General features: G+C 42.6%; 1 protein-coding gene, 1 long non-coding RNA gene and 4 other non-coding genes across 7 annotated transcripts in view; 1 reads left to right on the top strand and 5 right to left on the bottom strand.

Moving 5' to 3' along the window:
• The window catches only part of LOC108415321 (CTP synthase 1), a 30730-nt gene extending 24904 nt beyond the window's left edge, over positions 1-5826 (top strand). Inside the window, exons 18-19 of one of the 2 annotated variants that reach the window (XM_017688348.2) lie at positions 2939-3038; positions 5280-5826. In XM_017688348.2, the coding sequence (XP_017543837.1) occupies positions 2939-3023 (85 nt within the window). In that variant the 3' untranslated portion in view covers positions 3024-3038; positions 5280-5826. Of the gene's footprint in view, positions 1-2938; positions 3855-5279 lie in introns of those variants that run through there. The other variant, XM_037541116.1, reaches the window with a different exon arrangement.
• Positions 5824-12416, bottom strand: LOC108415322. Its single transcript, XR_001856993.2, has 8 exons — positions 12341-12416; positions 11670-11727; positions 10350-10407; positions 7867-7932; positions 7588-7632; positions 6887-6933; positions 6648-6697; positions 5824-5942 (listed from the first exon to the last, which is right to left on the bottom strand). It is a non-coding gene; the product is annotated as an uncharacterized LOC108415322 (long non-coding RNA).
• LOC119264571 lies at positions 6761-6834 on the bottom strand. Its single transcript, XR_005131134.1, has one exon. It is a non-coding gene; the product is annotated as a small nucleolar RNA SNORD99 (small nucleolar RNA).
• On the bottom strand, positions 7427-7557 carry LOC119264561. The gene has a single exon (XR_005131129.1). It is a non-coding gene; the product is annotated as a small nucleolar RNA SNORA44 (small nucleolar RNA).
• Positions 10479-10614, bottom strand: LOC119264506. Its single transcript, XR_005131082.1, has one exon. It is a non-coding gene; the product is annotated as a small nucleolar RNA SNORA16B/SNORA16A family (small nucleolar RNA).
• Positions 11826-11964, bottom strand: LOC119264517. The gene has a single exon (XR_005131093.1). It is a non-coding gene; the product is annotated as a small nucleolar RNA SNORA16B/SNORA16A family (small nucleolar RNA).
• Positions 12417-14148: the final 1732 nt, after the last annotated feature.

Below are 14148 nucleotides of genomic sequence, written 5' to 3'. Positions count from 1 at the left end.
CCCAAGAACCCCTTTCCCTGTGATGAAATCACAGTAAAGCATCAATCAACCTTTTATTTGAACTCTGAATACACTGAGGGAGACCCTCATTTACAGCGTAGCCGAGTGATCTCAGGGATTGAGAAGTTTAATAATAAAAAAAGAAATAAATAAATCAAATGTTAGAATTAAATAAGAAAAATCATAGTAGTAAAATTTTATAATTAATAGATAGATAGATAGATACTTTAGATCTAATAATAATGATACTGATAAATGAATCTATAAACGATTAAAATTACAATACCGTAACTTATCCAGTAACAGAGCACATGAGGATAAAATAAATAAAAACATAAATTAACGAAATAAAAGAGAGATTTAATTGAAAATAATAAAATAAATAGAATACTAACAGAGCAAAGAAAAAGAATAAGTAAAGTGAAAAAGTAAAAGTAACACAGTAGCTAAGTCATTAAAAGATGAGTAGAATCAAGTAAAGCCGTGTCAGGCTGTGTGGAGCTGCTTAGAGACTAAAAGTTTAAAACACCAGAGAGCGACGTTTTAGCGTTTCCTGTCATAAATTCCAGTTCGCTGGTGCTGCAGATAAAAGCAGATTTTCCCAGCTCTGTAAAAACTCTTGGCACCTGAAGAGTCCAATCACTAGAACGAGTCTGATAAACGGCATTATTTACACTGAGCATCTCTGTGATGTACAGTGGCTTATGGCCATATGCCATATGAGGCATGGCCTCTCGCCGGCTTACTGCTGTTATAAAACAGCGACAATTTTTAAAAAAATTATTATTATCATATTTGAAGTTATTTTTATTGCTAATAATAGACAAACATTTGCTTTATAAGCACTTTATAAGTGACTATTTGGTCACTAAATCACCACCACAAGTCTTATTTGGCTCCAGTCCAGTGGCGCCCTCTCCTCACACTGGGGCTGAATCTCCAACGGCTCCCTGCTCCCTACATAGTGCACTACATAGGAGTTAAATACTGGATCCTGCAGCCCAACAGAGCAAACTACAGCTAAGAAACAGTCGTTTGGGACTCGATAAATGATGCACTGTTTGGCTGCAGAGGCTAGAACTTCTAAACTTTCATGGCTAGAACACTTTAGGGAGTAAGGATTCGTTTGGGATTCAGCCTGGAATTGACACGTCTTCTGACTGAAACATGGACAGATAAAGTGAGTAAGACATTTGACATTTTTAGACTTTTATACTGTCGTTTTACCGTTAGTCACTGTATTTGCTTTAATTCCAGCCTGTGATATTAACGATGGAGCTGTTTAAGCTGTTGGCTCGTTTGTCCTGATATCTAGCTGACCAGCCTGGTTCTAGTTAAGAACATAAGTTGTCAGCCCCTCAGTTTAAACAGAACATGGGTTCTTACTCCACCAGTTCACTCGGTGCTCCATGTGAGCAGCGCTAGAGTCAAAGATTATTCATTAACAGCACCAGGGTTTTTCGTGCCGTGGCGCAGTGATACAGAGTCCAGTTGCTGTGATGCGGTCATCGGTGTGCGTGATGATCTGCTTTTAAAAGATTTGATGCTGAAATCAAATCAGAATTTAATATAAACCACCTTGAACTATAAAGAAGGCACAACTGTATTGCTTTCCGCTCTGCCGCACTTTTTAATGGCCTGCACAGTGGAGACAGGAGAACTGTGTTGGATGTGGTTCTGTATAGCACCGCAATGTTCTTCTGTTGTTCCAAGCTTGACATCTGTACAGAACCATATAGAGCACATTCACCTACCATTTCTCCATGCAGAGAACCGTTTAAGCATGCAAATGGGTCTCTGAGTATTTGTGGTTCTGTACAGAATAATTATCTTCACCAAAGAACCATCTTTTCTGAGAACTTTAAAGAAGTATCCTTTGAAAGTTGCGCTCTCCTAAGTTGCACTCGGGATATAAAGACGATGGATCTTTCGGCCCCGTTCAGTATTTCATTTCCCTAAACGTAAATCCTCATGCGCTGTTCTTCAGTGGAGACGGGTGGAGGGTTTATGCTGGAGGTTTTGGTTTTCGTTTTGACCAGTGTTCCTCATTTCACGTTTTTATGCTTTTCAGTCTGGCGCAAACTCTTCTCAACAGTATCCGCTTTAAACCTCGTCCAGGTCAAAAAACGCTGAAGTCTTTCATGTGTACGCTTGGTCTAGGTGGTAGAACATTGTCTTCTCTACACTGTGAGATCATTGGCAGGAGAAATAAAAATAAAGTCTATGAATAGAGAGGCCAGATCTCGCAGGCCGATTACAGGCACAGCTAGAATAGCATCTGCACATATGGAGCACTTTATATTCACATGCAGCTACACGGCATCAAAGAAGCTGACGCCAGCCAGACCAAACATACCAGGAAACCGACTGAGTGGTTAATCGGAGATTAGTGCAGGTGGTTCTTAACTATTTCTGTCTTTTCGTTTGCTACTAGGTAGACGAGATTGTGCGCGTTGTTATGTGACCTGCCGACCTTCAGAGTTATAGGGTGGTGAATGAGCAGCGTTGAAGACCATTTATTGTTGACCGTGTTAAATGTCCGGCAGAGAAAAAGAGAAATTAGGGGTGGGAATCTGCTGAGCTTTCTTCACCAGGTGGAAGGTGTTGAGGGTCCCTGTCAGATTTACAGTCGCTGCTTGCCCTTTACGTGGCGGCCAAATTTCGTGCTGAATGGTCCAATGGAAATTTCTTGGAATAAATCATTTCTACATTAACTTCCATCAAAATTTAAGAAAATTTTTCTTCCTTGTGTAAACTTAACCGTTGTGGAGATTTCATTCCATCAGTGGCAATATGTGAGGTTCCTAATGATGCTTTGGTAGTGCCGGTCGGTTTGAGTGGTTATTATTTTTGCTGTAATTGTAATAATAATAATAATAATAATAATAATAATAATAATAATAATAATAATTATCTGTTTGTTTCTGCCTCTTCACAGCGACACATACAGCGACCGCAGTGGTAGCAGCTCTCCAGACTCTGAGATAGCAGAGTTCAAACTGCCCTCCATCTCCCAGGACTGACCGCATCAGTGAACAGTATGTTCTCCGTCATTCCACGGGTTCTAGCAGTTCATGCATACAGAAACATTCTGTGTATGCATGCTTTTTCACAACAGTACAGCCCATAAAACTGGACAGACACAGATATGTGGTGTTTTAGCAGCACCGATGGACAAAGATGTTTGGTTTTTAGTTTTTAAAATTCTGTTTTATGTTCTAGACTCATGGACTCCAGAATCCTACACACTTAAAGATGGTTCTTCAAGGCTAATTTGGTGAAAGTAATGGTTCCAGAACTTCTGTATTAAATCATTTCATGCTTAAGTGGTTCTTTCCATGGTGAAATGGTTCTTCAGATCAATGAATTGTGTTGTATATGGTTCTATATAACACCAGAAAAGGTTCTTTTTATTGTTACAAGCTTGACATCGTAACACTGCTCTCTTAAAGAAGATGGTTCTTCAGGCGTTCCCCCGTTGCATGAGTAAAAGTTTTTGAAACTGGTTTTGTTTAGGGTTCTTCAGTGGTCACCATGCCAGGCTTGTGACAACAGCAGAACCCTTTTCGGAAGAGGTTCTATATAGAACCACTTGCATCGCATTTCCCCATCAATCTGGAGAACTTTTTGATGATGCAGAGAACCGTTTAATCATGGAAAGGGGTTCTCTGAGTGTGCATGGCTCGATGTAGAACTGTTTTCTTTATTAAAGAACCTTCTTTAAGTGTGTAGATTCAAACATGCCATTTACTGAGTGCTGCGCATTGTTTTGAAAGAAGATGAAAATCTGTGACTGAAAAATAAATACAAACAAAAAAAAAACCTAAATAAATGTAAATCTTACTTTCTGTAAATGTGTTTTCTGTCAGCTTCATGTTTACAGTGCTAGTCTAACGTTCCTTCTGGTGTAATTTTGAGAGAAACGGAACAAAACCGTCCACTCCAAACAAGCCGGGTCAGGACTGTGAGACGTTCAGACTGAACTCTCTTTGGGCCTGAATTGAAATGATTTTACAGTAAATCCTTTATAATAAATCCTAAATCATTTAAATTCATATTTTGTGCATGTGAGGCTTCTCACTGCTTCAGTTGAAAGAAGCCGCTAGCTAGCATGAACCCACACCAGGCTAGGCTAAGTATTTATGGAAGTAAAACTTTTTACAGTAAAACTTTAATCAAAAGTAAAAAATACTTTTCTTTAGTGCTTCTTACAAGCTTCAGATATCAGGGTCTAAGGTTTGGCTGCTGTAAGTGGCGCTTGGCCAGTGAACACAGCGAGTAAACACCTCAGTTAGCTTAGCACAACGTTACAATTCACCACAGACACGCTAGCAGCGGTTAGCATCGTTAGCGTTATCTTGGTGCTGAGAGCTGCTAAAGAACGGATCTGATGTCTTTATTTACACTTATTTGTCTGATTTGCGGTAAATTAGCTGCTATTATGTAAACATGGTGGCTAGTAGGGCTGAACAGGATGATTATATACACATTATTGTCCTGTTATGAATATCCCCGCTGTCGGAGAAGAACCTCACATCTTTCATGGTGATTTTACAGGAAAGGAAAAAACCTGCTTTACTTCTAATGCAAGTCAGTGGAACCAGACATCTTTACAAGTCATTTTGGGCCGTTTATTCTGGTCCATCAGTCATGAAATTCACACACAATGTGAAGACTAACAGGTATTTTCAAATTATGTTGAAAACTAAAAAAACACCAAGAATTGAGATACAAGGTTTTGTTCTGACCACAGTGATATGGTCAATACTTGACCACTGACCGACTGCTTTCTTCATAAGAGAACATGCAAAGTGCCCCCTTTAACTTTAGTGCAACAAATATTGAATAAAAATAAATTCCTGTTTTTTATAGTATATCTTTGGATTTGTAGCTTTAGTTTTTCCTGATTAAATGTCTGAAAAAATAAACACCGTTGTGAACATTTCACATCACTCACCTTTAGTGTCTTATCAAGCACAGCTATTGTATAGCTCCTGTGGAATGTGCCAAGTCTTGGGAAAAAGACATTTTTCCCAGTATATTAAAGTTTTAATATTTGCCCCACTTGTGCTAATGTCCAATGCTTTATCCTCATCTCGTAAGTTTTAATACAACTGGAACAGGCTTGGTCCAGAAATGGGCCCTGATCTAAAATGACTTGATCTAAAAATTAATGTCTATAAAAGCTGCCACTAAGGCTTGAAAGACCTGGCTGGACCATAATGACCTGTAATGTGGACGACCTGATCACTGTATTCACACTTGTCTCTTGTTTGCAGGGTTGGCGTGATGCACTGAAGATCAGATGCAGAAGCTTAACATGTTTTACTACAATATTGTTTTATGGAGTTTTCTTCACTCTGGTTACTTTCCTCACGTCACTGGGCGGCTTCGAGGTCTCTGGGTGCTTTTATCTGCATGTACTTTGACTGCAGTGTAATGTTTAAGAGTTACTGTATTGAATAACTAATCATATCAGGCATTACTTTTAAAGCACAATTCCACTCTTCAATCAGAACCAACCTTCTGCTGCTGAACTAGATGGAGACCTTGAACTGGTCTTAAGCCTAGACTACATGGATTGGTTTCTACATGGTGAAAAAGTTGCAATCAGTCCTGTTTTAAGCATCCAAGAAACCAGCCTTGAGTTCAGCCTTTACGACTAAGAATTAAAACTTTCCTTAAAATCTCCATTTACTGCCATTAAGTGTTGCTCAGGGTAGGGCTTTTAACTGTCACCTCAGTGCATTATGGGGTTTTTATGTAAACAGAAGCTTGGCAAGTTGTCCATGCATGTGTTATGTAAATAAAGTGATACAAATCTGAGTGTCCATTCGCTTTATTGCATTAGGAAGCGCTCAAGCCTGTACTGACGTCACTATAACCAGCTTAAAGCAGCTGCTGCAGCCACAGCTTCGTCCACCAGCTCCATTCAGCCGTTCCTGTGCAGGGAAAGAAAAAAGTCATTAAGGCAGTGTCCACTGGTCACTTTGAAATAAAGTCACACATTAGGATCTGGTCATACAAAGTTGAATGTTCGCTTAGTTGGGCAACCTAAAGTTTAGTTCTCAACCCAACTTTGTTCTGACCACTGCAGCAGTTAAGGTCTGAATTTTAACTGATCATATGATCTGAAGCGTTTTTTCAGCCCCCACACTTTGAGGGTTTCACACCTGCCTGTTTCACAAATAAGGCCCCAGGTTTTTGCGCAAATTGCTTCAAGTTATTTCCCTATAATTTGTGCAAGACCTCCAAAAAAATGCCATCTAAATGTGAGGCAAAAATCAACCAGTACCATCATCAAACTAGGTAATGATCATTCTGGTGATCTGCATGATTAGCTCAGTATTTGAACATCGACTATGTGAGCATAATTAGGCCCATTCAGACTCAACTGTGCCGCTTAAAATATTAACTAGTTATTTTTGTGCCACTAAAATTTCTAATTTGGCTGTTCCAACTTATAAAATCACAGGAACAGTGATGCACGCATGATGAAAAAGTCTTGAGTTATGATAGTCCTACGACATAAGGCAAGTCAACTGTGGCTGCATGCGTTTTGGGATGCTGAAACTTTGAGCCTTGATTTAGAGCAACACGCTTCGAGAGATGAACAGCAGGTTGAGTGGTCGGGACGTTTGCCTTACCTCCATACGCAGCAGAACCAGGACTCCTTCCACAGCTGATAAACCTGCAGCTGATCACAGAAGGGAAATGATTAAACTCAGCCCTACTCAGAAGATCAGCTGCACAAGTTCTGCACAGATCTCAGTCCCATATCCGCAAGATTCATCCAGCAGTCACCATCAAAAAAGGGTGTCATCCATGATCGGTTTGAGTTTCAAACTACAAGCTTCACTGTGGTTTAGACATTAGACTGACGTACCTGATCAACTTCTGATGGACGCACTGCAACTGCATCGACTCAGCACCCTGGACGAAGACAAAGATCAGCCACGCATTAAACTTGCACAAAATTTTAGAGCAAGTAGGGACGGTGCATCTTGTTTACTATGAGGATTATGGGCATGAGTGACATCAGCATTGCGTCTTCAGAGAACAGACGGACAGGCAGAACGATTTCTAAAAAATATCCAATTGCAATTTTTCTGGACAAATTTTTGAAAAAAGTTAAAACCCAAAGCCGGCCCCCCTAGAAGTCCAATCATTTTCTTAAGACTTGGACCTTCTAGTGCACCGGTTGCCAGGTCACAAGCTGTTAGGTTTCATCTGACCACTTAAAACATGTTTACCAATTAGTGCAATTAATACTGCAGCTTACAATTTCAATTTAAAATTAAAAGGGAAGTGATTATTTCAGCCCAACTAGAATTTTATTTAAAGAGTTAATGAAAACTGAATAGTGTTGCCAAGAAAATTAAACACTCCTGTTTAATATCGCGTTCATTTTTCCAAGGATGAATTGACCTGTAGGGCAGTCGAGGGGCTGTCACAGACACCAGATAGCCTGGACAGTCAAAGTCTCCCCGTTACTTTAGCACGTAGTTGGAGAATCTATCCTACTGACCACAGCACAGATCCTTAGGAACCGTGCATTAGGACTAGCTTCAGTGTCAGTCTGCATACCTGTCAGTGAAGATGGACATCCAGCTCAGGAGGAGAGGTCAACACCTACAGAGAATCAGAACACAAACATGATTGTGAGCAGATCAAGACGGGCAGAACTGGTTCAGATCAAGACGGGCAGAACTGGTTCAGATCAAGACGGGCAGAACTCAATGCAAACCATGACTCAGAACAGCGGGTTGTCTCATAACAGAGGTTCTCTCTCAGAGAGGGCAAGTTAGTGTCGTCAAAGCCAGGTCCAGTTTGGTTATCAGCAAAAACAAAGGCAATTCAATTTACCCCTTTCAGTAGAGGAGCCAGGATCCTTCTGACCTTGCCATCAGCCAGGAGAACATTCGATTTCACCTATAGGGAAAAGCAAGAACAATTAGACCCTTCAAGACCGCAGTTAAACAGCACCACCCAAGTCTGATTATGCCTCAGTTTATCCTAACTGAAGTCTCATATGGGGCAAATAGGTCAATGCCAACACAAGGAGGCCTCTTTTCCGCCGCAGTGCCGAACGGTTCTGAGCGCAGAGGATAATCGTTCCAGTCGTTGTCCCCACTCTGACCCCAAACACTTGGGCCGTTTCAGCGCCTGAAGTGAACCAAGACCGCAGAGACATGGTTTCTCTGGCACGTGAACACGCCAAACAAACTCCAACCTGAGAAACGAACCAGAACAGGCCACCAAGGATCATTTAAGGTTCTACTCAGGATACAGCCTGCTCGAGATCTGCGACGAGACAGCAGCCCTGACAAAGCAATGAGACGAGAGCCAGCGTGACTCTACCGTGTTTGAGGCTCAAGCTGGGCCTGCATCACAACTTTAAGCCGCTTTTACATTGAGCGAACTAAATTAATCACCAACGTGGGTTCTCGCCAGTGAGGAGCTCAGCCAATCACAGATCTGCCGCACTTCGGCCAGTCGTTTCAGCACAGCCAATACGAGAACAGCGGGCATGGCTGGTGGTTCCAAGAGAAGCAGCCCAAGATGGCTTGATCAGGCTTGGCGGTCGTTATAGCTCCCCTTACTGTAAAGCTCAAGATCGCAGCTCTCGCATGCGTCGTGTTATGAAACACAATTATGTGTGAAACACCAGCTGCGTCGCATGAAGTAGCTTTTGGGCCTGATGGTGGCGTAGTAAGCTGGCTACAGCTTCACCCCACTGAAGTACAGGCTGGGTTTCAGTACTTGATGCTTAAATAATCAGGATAAAGGACCTGAAAGCAGGCCGAGAGCTGTACGAGTGACAAACGTGATGGGTGGATGCAGGTCCTCATAATTTTAATGTTTTTATTAATCATGATAATCTTAGCATTAAGCCATCCCTAATTTCCATAAACCCAAGAAAACTCTACTGATAACCCAATGCCCATCCCATCGGATGCATTAGAAACAGTTGCACAAACAAAACGGGCTCTCGGTGGTTCGAAGAAATTTTAATGAGCAAGCTTTCCTTTGTGACTTAGCAAAGAGTGAAATCCACCTTACACTAGAAATCTCAGATGTTGATGGGGCACTAAACCACTTCAGTAAAACTTTCCTAACAGTGGTAAACTAACATGCCCCATTCAAAAAGTCAAGAATCAGAGACAGATCAAGTCCCTGGTTTACGGGTGAAGTTTCCTCATTGTTAAAGGCCAGAAATAAAGCTTGGTCAATTATTTTAGAATACATTTTTAATCTTTATCTTGCAGAATTCCCAGGGTCTGGAAAACAGCTCATGTAATTCCTCTGCATAAAGGTGGTGAGACAACAGATCTGAATAATCATAGGCCAATCTCAACTGTCGTGTTTAGCAAATGTTAGAATCTCTAGTGAACCAGCAACTGAAATCATTTCTTCATGAAAATTGTGTTCTAAAATATCAGTCTGGATTCAGAGAAGGTCACAGCACTATCTCTGCTACGACACTGGTTTTAAACCATCTTTATTCAGACAGACAAGAAGAAACATTGTGCAGCTGTTTTTATTGACTTAAAAGCATTCGACACAGTTGATCACACTCTTCTTTTACGGAACTTAAAGATTGACTTTGATGCAGCTGCGCTGGACCCAAACCCACCTCACTGACAAGTCAATGCATGGCATTGCATAATAAATAAGAGTTGGTATCTGTATCTAAAGGTGTACCACAAGGTTCAATTTTGGGTCCAGTCTTAAGTATCTACATAAATGATATTGCTGCCTCTGCTTCAACCTCAGACTGCAAAGTTCACCTTTATGCAGATACGTCACTCAGTCATTTTAAACTTTTAATATCAAACCACCTTCAGACCGCCTGGACCTGTTTTACTTAATCTTATTTATTCGTAACTTATTTTTGTGTTAGTTCTCCTTAGTTCTATCTCTATTTCCTCTCATTTTATTTTAAGTTTTTATCATTACTTTAATTTGTGACATTAATAAAGTAATAGTACAATTTCTCATCTATTTTGATCTTAATTTACCATTTAAATCTCAAGTTCTATTTTTTATCTACTTTTCTCTTTTATTCACTGTTATTTTAAGTTCTTTTAATTTAAAATGATTAAATGCAAGTTATTATTTTCTTTGTCATGTCAATCCCTGTTTTTGTAAGTGCTCGGCTACAGGCTACATTGAGGGTTGCCCTCAATGTACTTCCGAGTCAAAATAAAGGTTGATGTATGTATAAATAAACAGACGGAAAAAGAACCCGTAACTCGTTTTAAGAGAACGGATCAGTGGCCCTGAGAACCATTCGGCTTGACGACGGAAAAGAGACCCAATACAAACAGACTGTGGATGCAAGTTACCAGCAGCTTCCATTCCTTCGTCAAGGTGGTGCGGACCGCCGAGAACCTGCCACTACACCTGCAACAAGAACGCAGACGTCAGAGAGCAGCCCGAACACCGTAAAGCATTCATAACCAACCCTGAGGGAAAGTTGTCCTTTTCCTTAGTGTTGCTGAAGCGGCTACATTACAGCCGAACAGCGACCGTCGGCAAAAGTGGTTCTCTAGGCTCCGTTTTGACCGCACCTGCTACGAGGGAACAGGAGCGACTTCGATAAGGGCCAGAGGCGTTCGCTACAGCGAACCAAACAAGCTAATCTACAGTGATTACATCGCTACCTTAGAGAAATTATACCAACATCTATTTCTACAACACTCAGAAGTTGAGAAACTCAGTGGTTTGATGCAAAATGGTCCAAGACTTAAGATACAAGTTTCAGACCAAAAGCTTGACTGTCCTCAATAAGGCCTCGCATCAGGTGGACGTCTGGTTCCCATCACCACTGAACAGTTCTGACCAAAATGGAGCATTTCACACCAAACCCCTCAATTATGCATAACTTTATATTTAAAAAAAGGAATTCCCTTTAATAGCAGGACAAGGCCACCCAATTTCCAAAATTTAAGTAGTTTAGTATCAAGACTGGATTCATTCAGGGTGGGTTTGGTGTGAAACAGTTCGAACGTCTTTACAGTGGTGGTGATAGGAACCAGGCGTCACCATGACTACATTTTCTTTAACATCCAGAACTACCAGAAATCCCACAACTCTTATGAGCTTATATGGAATATTTGATGGAAACTTTACTCCAGAATTTTTTCTGGAGACAATTCTGCCTCAAAACCCTGCATATATCCCTCCTCCATGAATAGCAATTGGATTTAAATGCATGTTAAATATCAAAACAGTGTTTCAGGCGCATTTATCAACACTTAACGTTCTGTGACGGAGGTTTGAGGTGGATGTCTAGTTCCCATCACCACTGAGCTGCTGACTCCAGACCAATCCACTCTGAACGACATCGTAACCATTTCATTATGTGCACATTTCGAAAAATGAGTGGCGTCCCCCTTTAAGGAACACGCTGAAGCACTGCCAGTAGAGGTGGTGCCACAGCGAGGGGGACAAACGGATCAGCGGAGCCGTGTACTGCAGTACAGGCCTCTGGATCGCCGCCTGACCTCACTAGACCGATTCGGTCTCCGCGGGTTCCTCCAACTTGGCGCATTTCACACCAAACCACTCTGGATTTAATTACACTGAACTTCGGAAAAACGGAGGGGGTGCCCCTTTAACTCCGCTTCTGCTCCAGCAGCTTTACACCTGGTTTAGGGACTTACCTCGACATAAGTCCTGACGGAAGGTCATGACCAGGGCTTTGGCGTCGTTTTCAAGCATCTGCAACAAAGAAAACAGAGGCTGAGTAACTTCAGGACTTTAGGAAGCGCACAAATGCAGAAATCCAGACTAATCCTGACCAGGTTGACCAGCTAAAACGGTGTCCTTCCCCATATTTGTTGCTGATCATCCAACGGGTACAGAAGCTGAGCAGCGACCGTCGGTAGAAGTTTCACTGTAGGCGCTTTGTTGACCGATTCAATCACAACAGACTAAATCGACTCGATCAGGGCCTTGATGAAGCTAAGCCCGCTGATTTATCTAGAACTAACGCAGGTTCCACCTTAAACGGTGCGAGCCAGGAGAAAGGAAGAATGGAACTTGCGCTCCATTTAAAGTGGAACCGATAAAAACGCACAAAATCCGACTTCAGCCTCTTTAAAGACGCTTCTGACCGGCGACTGACCGCGGACTGCAGTGCTGAGCAGCCCCGGCTGAGAGAGGCGTGAGCTGCCACTCAAACATACTTACAAATAATACACATTAAATGGCGCTGAACTCCCCCAAAACCCTCCTTTAGCTAATCATAACCACCCAAACTACACAGAACAACAAACAAAGGACACAATGAACCCAGAAAAACGGCTCGATGGATTTAGATTAAAATACCTACCACGACCGCCGTCGCCGGAGCGCAGAGCAAGAGGAAAGCTGCAGGGCGGCGCTCCCTTTTATGTCGCCTGTTCCTACGCGTTGATTGGCTGGTTAGTTGCGTCAACGTGGGAAGCATTGTGGGAAATGTAGTGCGACGTCTGAACGACTAAAACTCGTCTATTTGCAAATGCCAGAGAAGCAGCTTTACAAACATTACAAAATAAAAGTCTACAGTCTTTTGTGTTTGTGTTTGGAAGCAGAGTGGGAAGCTGGAAATAAGTTTTATTTTTATTAAAAATCAGAGACAGAGAGAGAGAGGGGGAGAGAGAGGGGGGTTGGGGGGAGAGAGAGAGAGAGAGAGCGAGAGAGACAGAGACAGAGAGAGGGGGGGAGAGGGGGGGTGGGAGAGGGAGAGAGGGGGGGGAGAGAGACACAGAGAGAGAGAGGGGGAGAGAGAGAGAGAGAGAGAGAGAGAGAGACAGAGAGAGGGGGGGGGGGAGAGGGGGGGGGGAGAGGGAGAGGGGGGAGAGGGGGGGAGGCGGGGTGGGAGAGGGAGAGAGAGACAGAGAGAGGGGGGGGGAGGGGGAGAGGGGGGGGTGGGAGAGGGAGAGGGGGGAGAGGGGGGGAGGCGGGGTGGGAGAGGGAGAGAGAGACAGAGAGAGAGGGGGGAGGGGGAGAGGGGGGGTGGGAGAGGGAGAGGGGGGAGAGGGGGGGAGGCGGGGTGGGAGAGGGAGAGAGAGACAGAGAGAGGGGGGTGGGAGAGGGAGAGAGTGAGGGGGAGGGGGGTGGGAAAGGGAGAGAGGGGGGGGGGGAGTGTTCTGCAGCAGCCAACTGTATCTGCACTGTCTGGATCAGCAGGGGGCAGTCTCGCAGTCCAGGTGAAAAGCAACTGATCAGCCATGAGTGTCAGACCTTTAAGAGTTAATTTTATTTTTTGAGTTTAACAGACATAAAAGATGCCACTGTAATTTATAATACACATTTAAAATTAGTCTATTTCAGCGAATTGTATTTTGTAGCGGTTAAAAAAAACAAAACAAAACAAAAACCTCTTGCCTCTCGTGGCTCACCGCAGGTAAGTGCCAACCACCACTGCCCACCAGGGCCAGGTTTCAGTACCACGGACAGTGTTCCAGTTAATAAATTATTGGAATAGATTGGGTGGAAGCACAAGGCCAGTGTTTCCGATTAAGTGGCCACAATTTAGGTGTTTCTAATAAAGTGGCCACGAAGCACAAGATGAGTGTTTCTAATAAAGTGGCCAGCAATCACAAGCTAGGTGTTTCTAATAAAGTGGCCAGGAATCACAAGCTGGGTGTTTCTAATAAAGTGGCCACGAAGCACAAGATGAGTGTTTCTAATAAAGTGGCCAGGAATCACAAGCTAGGTGTTTCTAATAAAGTGGCCACGAAGCACAAGATGAGTGTTTCTAATAAAGTGGCCAGGAATCACAAGCTATGTGTTTCTAATAAAGTGGCCAGGAATCACAAGATGAGTGTTTCTAATAAAGTGGCCAGGAATCACAAGATGAGTGTTTCTAATAAAGTGACCACGAAGCACAAGATGAGTGTTTCTAATAAAGTGGCCAGGAATCACAAGCTATGTGTTTCTAATAAAGTGGCCAGGAATCACAAGATGAGTGTTTCTAATAAAGTGGCCAGGAATCACAAGATGAGTGTTTCTAATAAAGTGGCCAGGAATCACAAGATGAGTGTTTCTAATAAAGTGGCCAGGAATCACAAGCTGGGTGTTTCTAATAAAGTGGCCAGGAATCACAAGCTGGGTGTTTCTAATAAAGTGGCCAGGAATCACAAGCTGGGTGTTTCT

This window comes from Pygocentrus nattereri, chromosome 1 (genome assembly GCF_015220715.1).
Source record: "Pygocentrus nattereri isolate fPygNat1 chromosome 1, fPygNat1.pri, whole genome shotgun sequence".
NCBI lineage: Eukaryota > Metazoa > Chordata > Actinopteri > Characiformes > Serrasalmidae > Pygocentrus > Pygocentrus nattereri.
This window is presented reverse-complemented; position numbering and strand designations above follow the sequence as displayed.